Source organism: Sus scrofa, chromosome 11, assembly GCF_054392235.1.
Source record: "Sus scrofa isolate SSC_HxYL_T2T_F1_AM1 chromosome 11, Sscrofa_HxYL_maternal_Yorkshire_Landrace_v2.0, whole genome shotgun sequence".
NCBI lineage: Eukaryota > Metazoa > Chordata > Mammalia > Artiodactyla > Suidae > Sus > Sus scrofa.
The window spans coordinates 21,350,043-21,356,247 of NC_139393.1; the positions used below are offsets into that span (position 1 = coordinate 21,350,043).

General features: G+C 54.2%; 1 protein-coding gene across 9 annotated transcripts in view; it reads right to left on the reverse strand.

The window, feature by feature from the left end:
- The window catches only part of LRCH1 (leucine rich repeats and calponin homology domain containing 1), a 217,471-nt gene extending 212,714 nt beyond the window's left edge, over positions 1–4,757 (reverse strand). For all 9 annotated transcript variants that reach the window (XM_084981787.1, XM_084981785.1, XM_013980522.3 and 6 more), the window contains exon 1: positions 4,095–4,757. Coding sequence is in view for 5 of the 9 variants with exons in the window: in XM_013980522.3 (XP_013835976.2) it covers positions 4,095–4,413 (319 nt within the window). In the remaining 4 variants the exon portion in view is untranslated. The remainder of the gene's footprint in view (positions 1–4,094) is intronic.
- Between the last annotated feature and the right edge of the window lie 1,448 nt (positions 4,758–6,205).

A 6,205-nucleotide genomic window follows, 5' to 3' on the forward strand; every position in this document is an offset into this window, starting at 1 on the left:
GCACCCGAAATCCAAGAAGTCATGGTGACTAACACACTATTATCTGTTGGAATCCTTTCAATGCTGAAGGGCAAACCCTGGACTGACCTTTATAAATTGGCACAGATCAAAAATTCCCAGAGGTTTTTGTGGCCTACAGTTGTGTGCTCTTATTCTAGAAACATGATTAGTGTGCTCCTGCCTTTTCAATACAGAGCAGCCCAGAATGCAGGCCATGAGAACAGAGGTGTGAGAGGGGAGACGGTTTCAGCCACACACAGAAACGTGGCAGAGCGAGCCTAGCTGGACGTGGTTCAGGGCCAGCAAACGCGTGCAGTCTTAGTAGTCCTAGTAGCATTATCCTCTACACCTCACAAGGGAGGAACTGATCAGTAAGAAAAAATAATAGGAATGCAAAGGATGTGACTCATTGTTTCTGAGTGAAGTGTTTAGAATATATGTAATGAATAAAAGACATTGAGGGAGTTCCCATAGTGGCGCAGTGGTTAAGGAATCCGACTAGGAACCATGAGGTTGCGGGTTCGATCCCTGGCCTCACTTAGTAGGTTAAGGATCTGGCGTTGCTGTGAGCTGTGGTGTAGGTCACAGACATGGCTCGGATCTGGTGTTGCCCTGGCTCTGGTGTAGGTCAGCAGCTACAGCTCTGATGAGACCCCTAGAAACCTGGGAACTTCCGTATGCCGATGAGGCCCTAGAAAAAGACCACACACACAAAAAAAAGGCCATTTAAATGAGAGTGATTACCACCATAAGCAATCTTACACTCATGACTAATAAATTTAATTCAATAGCAGAAACAATTTGCCACTAGCTGTAACCACTACAGATCAGACATTCTAAGAAAGCATATGGGATTTCAGGTTTCATTATCTTGGTAATAAAAAATCTTTATGCTGAAATTATGGAATAGTATGTGAGGACAAATAATAGATTTCATCACATCCTGTCACATCCCAATGACTCAAGAGTGCTAATATCCCCAGGCTGCTGTAGGATGGGAGCGGCACAGGGCAGTCAGGCTTTAGCAGATAAGCCTGCCCACAAATCTCAGAGAGGATGCTCTGCCTCTGCAGACATTTGAAAAGAGGTATCTCACGCAGGCTGGGCACTGGCCCCACAGACTGAGACATCCCAGGCTCCGGCCATCCCCAGCATCCTCCAAGGGTCCTAAGAGCCCTGTGCTGCTACCCCACGGGTGACCGTGCGGCGGAGGACAGCAACTGGAACAGGCCTGAATGCCCTCTCCCACCCTTTTATTCACAGCAGATCTGAGGCTGTCAGGTTCTCACTCCACGTGTTCACCTTTCCCGGCACAGAATGTTCACGAGCCCCTCTATCCCAAACCTAGTCATCCTACAAAACCTGCCCCAAAGCCCACCTCTGCTATCAGGGGCCTTCCTAACCCATTTAAGGAAAATGGGTTTTTTCCCCTAAGAAAAATGCGTACGCACTCGATGGACAGAGCTTAGACATCTGCCCGGTGGCCCAGGGCCTCTCTACTGGGTGTTTACACCTGGGTTTTCACCTCTGTCCGGATAAGCTACATTGCCCAAGAGTGCAGTTCTGTTTAGGCGGCTGCCAACAGAGTTACTTTTACAAGGCATAAACCAAATGGCCTGGAGTATACACCACCGTACAGGGAGAAAAAGCTGTCTATGTCACTCCCTGTCTTAACAAAATTTATGAAAAAGTCCACTTTACGTCTTAGGTCTTTAAGGACCTTCATGCGTCCTTCTGATGTTAAGAGATGTTCTGTAAACTAAATATTAACTCCCGGGAGACACCGTGTCTGTCTTGTATATGTTACTACTCGAACTCTGCGCTCTACTAGAACTCTTCATATGCAGCAAATGTCAACACTTCCAAACTGAAGGTAATTTTAACTCGTGTTTTATTTTGAGTTTTGCGCTTCCAAATAAGGAACAGTGCTCAGTAAACAGAACAAAGGGCAGGAGACATTTGGTTTATACCCAGCTTTGACCTGAGGCAAAGATGTTTGGCAAAAGCAACTCTTTAACACATTCAGGTGCTTTAATTTCCTGGAAAAGAGCTGCCTTCATTGACTATTCTTTAGCAAGTTGCCCTAACTTTCCACAAAATGTCACTGACACTCTCCCTCCCATAATGAACACTGCCTCTCTTTTTTTTTTTTTTTTTTTTTGACGTGGAGTTAAGCCTCCAAGTTATAACTAGGTAGAATTTCCTGAGCGCCAACCATGCAAGGGAAGTTCATAATTAAAAACCTGCAGAACTCACAACCACAGCTCGTCACAAGCAAGCAAGAGAGGTGAACGGAAATATTTTTAAGCATTGCCATGCCTCCCATGGTTAAGGTCTTAACTGAAAGAAGTGGTCCCTGCTCTTAAAAGAAATGCCAGCAGAGCAGACACGTCCAAAGTTTCCTCCACTTTGGAAATAAACATCAGCGGAACAAACAGAGGAACAACTTTTGATCCCCGCGTCTGAAATGTACAAACACATATTATTATTGGTCACGCCAGGTCCATTTTCTGCAGTCACATCTAATTCTCCCATAGCTCGTGGTACACTCTATGGCAAAAGAGAAGCAGAACTTAACAACAGATTTTTTTTTAAGTTAATGATTCAAGCAATTCTTGGAATAACTTCCACTTGAGAAAAGGCAACTAAGAGATCCTATCAAGAGACTGCCCCAGCTGTTGACAGCTCTGCTCTGGAAATTCCCTCTTTTCTGCCCATCCTGGACTCTCCCCGAATCCAAATTACAAAGTTCAATGACCCTGAGGTGTCCTGTTTGCCTCTAGTGAACTCAGAATTCTGCCTAAATAGTCATTAGGACTCTCAATAAATGTGTGTGGAATTAAGGGGAGGGGGGGAGAAAGCACTGGAAAACTAGCTCCAAAAAGCCACTGCCTGCTCCCTCCGCCACCATCTCTTCCCACCGAAGAGGAAACAGGCAGATCTGGACCTCACAGGCCATTCGGGATCCAAGGGGTCTGACACTCGGCCCGGGAAGTGATGACAGCCAGCAAGTCTGGACAGTGGTTCCCAAATGGGGCACCCATTGCTCTGGGAAATGCTAGGTGCTGGCCATGCTACAAACCCTCCCCACGAGGAGATGAAATTGGACTGCTGGGAACCGAATCCGTTCTGTAGGATCCCAAGGCCTGAATCGCGTTCCACCACCCTCCTTCCTTCCTGTTTATAGATCCCGGCTCCAATAACTCCAGTTACCAAAGAGAAAGCAGACGTCTCAGAAATATGTCAACACATGACATAACTTGAAAACCCTGTATGCTCCTTGGCGCGAGTTACAACTTGCCCGGCTCACCGAGGAAAACCGGCTCACTTTACTTTTTTTTTCTTTAAAACATGCCAGGCCGTCCTCTCCAGGGCCCCCGCAAAGATTGGGTTACTGAGAACTAGGTAGCCTCGGTGGCAGAAACCAAGCCGCGTGGGCGGTTAGCTAGAGGCAAGGCACTAGGCAGCCAACCGCCTTGCCAAGTGGCCGCGATTCGGCTTCCCGACCACCGCCGCCGCTCCTTCCTCGCACAGGCGCAGGAAGGGGGAGCCTCGGCACCTCCTCGCAGGCGGCACCAAGTTGCCCGATCGCTGCGCGAGGCCGCCGAGAGGGTCTCGAGGCACCGAGCCGGTGCCCTCCAGTCGGCGGAGGCCGCGCCACCTTTGTCTGGGGTTCCCCATCAAGAGCCGCGACGCCTCCCAGTAAAGCGGAGTTGCCCGGGACGGAGGTGCAGACACCGCGGACGGGTCCTCAGACCCCACGCGGGGCCCAGGAAGCAGCTGCGGCGGGCGAAAACCTCCCACATCCACGGCGCGCACGGGGCGCGCCCGCAGGTCCCAGCCTGGCTGCCGCATCCCCCGAGCGGCCGCCGCCGGGTGCGGAGCCGCAGACCCCCGCGCTCGTGGGCGCTGCGGCGGGGAGCAGTCCCGCTCTCTCCGCGCCGCACAGCGGGATCGCCCCCGCGGCTCCCTTCCTCGGGAGAGCACGGGCCGCTGGACCCCCAGCAAGGCCAGATCTCAGACCGGCCACCGCGTCCGGGAAGGCACGACAACCAGCCACCCACACCCACTGCCCGCCCACGGCCCTCTCTCACCTGCCTGCACCGTGTCCGAGAGGTCGTGCGCGGGGGCCGCAGTCCTGGGAAATTCCTTCAGTTTCCTGGCACTGAGGTTCAATCCCCCGGAGTTGGCCGCTTCCTCCAGCGCGCGCTCCAGCCCCCGGTTCAAGGGCAAGTTGAAGCCCCCGCTGCCTCCGCCGCCGCCGCCTCCCCCGGGCCCGCCGCTGGCTCCGGTTCCTCCGTGGAGCTGCTGCTGCTGGTGGTGGTGGTGGTGGTGGGGATGATGATGTGGGTGCAGAGGAGCCACCGAAAGGGCAGGGACGAAAGGTTGGGGTTCGCTTCCCGGCGTCGCCATCTTCTCCCGGGCCCCCCCACCCCGCCCCGCCGCTCCTGCGGGGGGGTCACAGCTTTACCCGGGAAAGGGAGACAGCTGCCCGGGCCGAGTTCCTGCAGGGCTCCACCGAAAGATGCTGCAAGAGCGGGAGGAGGGTGTGGCAGGCGCGCGGTACGAGGAGCAGACGGGGAGGCGGCAGCGGCAGCGGCAGCTTGGTCTCGAAGGTTTCCTGTCCCCGGGAAGCTAAGGACTGCGGCGGCGGCAGCGGCGGCGGCGGCGGCGGCAGCAGGCAGCGCGCATGTGTCTCCTCCCGCCCCTGCTCCCTCCTCTCGGCGCGCTCCCCTCCTCCGCCGCCCGCTCTCTCCTCCTCCTTCCCGCGAGCGGCCAGCCCAGCCCCGAGCCCTCCTCCGCCGCGCGCCGCCGGGCCCTTCTCTCTGAACGCGGGGCGGGGCGGGGCGGGGCGGGGGGGGCGGGGCTGGACGCCTGCCCAGGGGTCACTTTCATTCAAATGCCGAACGTCCCTCTGGGGCTCTTTTTGCCCCTTAGAGGGCTTTACGGAAGCAGAGGTTTTAGGGGATCTGAGAAGACAGTGGCGAGCCAATAGATGGGATGTGAAATACAGTGAGATCACGGGGAGGTGAAGTTATCTCAAGTCTGCACATTTTTCTTGTTCTTTGACCCACAGGGAAGGCAGTTTTTCACCGTGGGGGGGTCTGGCCAACGGAGGACCCTTGGCAGGTGGGCACCGCCAATGAGCCAGACGCTGATCTAAGTCGTCTACAGGAATGATCTCAATTAATCCAGGGACCCCACGAGCAGAAAAACCGCCTTCTCCACTCCCCAGGGGAAGTTTAGAAACTAGTCTGAGGTCACCCGCGCAGTCAGAGACGGAGCTGGTTTCGAAAGTGGAGCCTTCAGGTTCTAGGGCCGCCCTCCTTCCTGTAAACTCGGGCTGAACCCCACTGCAAACAAATAGCAGCCGGGCAGAAAGTTTTCTGAGTGATGGCAGAAAACCACAGGCACAGAAAGAAAGGACTTTCAAAATGAAGGTGGCGTTATGGTAGACAGACCCCTCTGGCACAGGAGAAAGATGGGCTGGCTGTGGCTGAGCTTGGAACTGTGTGGAGCTGGAGAGGTCAGAAAGTCCCTGACCCCAACTGGCCGGTAACTCAGTCACAGTTGAAGCCTGCGCACTGGTATCGTCAAGGTACCCGCGTGGGCTCTTCTTACCCCTGCGGGGCATGGGAGCTCATCTATCTGCCTGCAAGCGAATTTCAGTTCAGCCCAGACCAACGCCTGCAACACCAGAGGTGACAGAGCATCTGACACCATAAGAGCAGATCAGCTGGCAGATGGATCAAGTCCCACTCTTTCCCAAAGTTCCAGCTCCAGCTCCCTGGGAGGGAGCCTTTATTTTTTGCTCTACACCCTAGGCTTGAGCAGCGCCCCCTTGAGCGACTTAAGCTAGGGGAAGTGAGGATGAGGGCCGAGTGAGAAAATAATTCAACGCTTGGAGCGGGGGAGTCATTTTTTTTAAGTGGTGTTGCAGAAAGAGGATGACCTGAGCCCGAGGCGGGGCCTAACGCCTGGCATGATCTATGTCACTGGCATTGACTGCGTGCATAGTAAGTCGCTTTGACTCCTGTGGGATTCTAGAATTACAGCTTTCTAACCTCCAAGGAGGAGACAAGCGCCACCTGCTGGTATCCTCCCCCCAAACACCCTCTCTCACCAAAGCCTTCGACCCCTCTGCCTCCTAGATGTGTAAAAACCAGGCTTGAAAATGATGATGATGACGGTGACAACGAAAGGG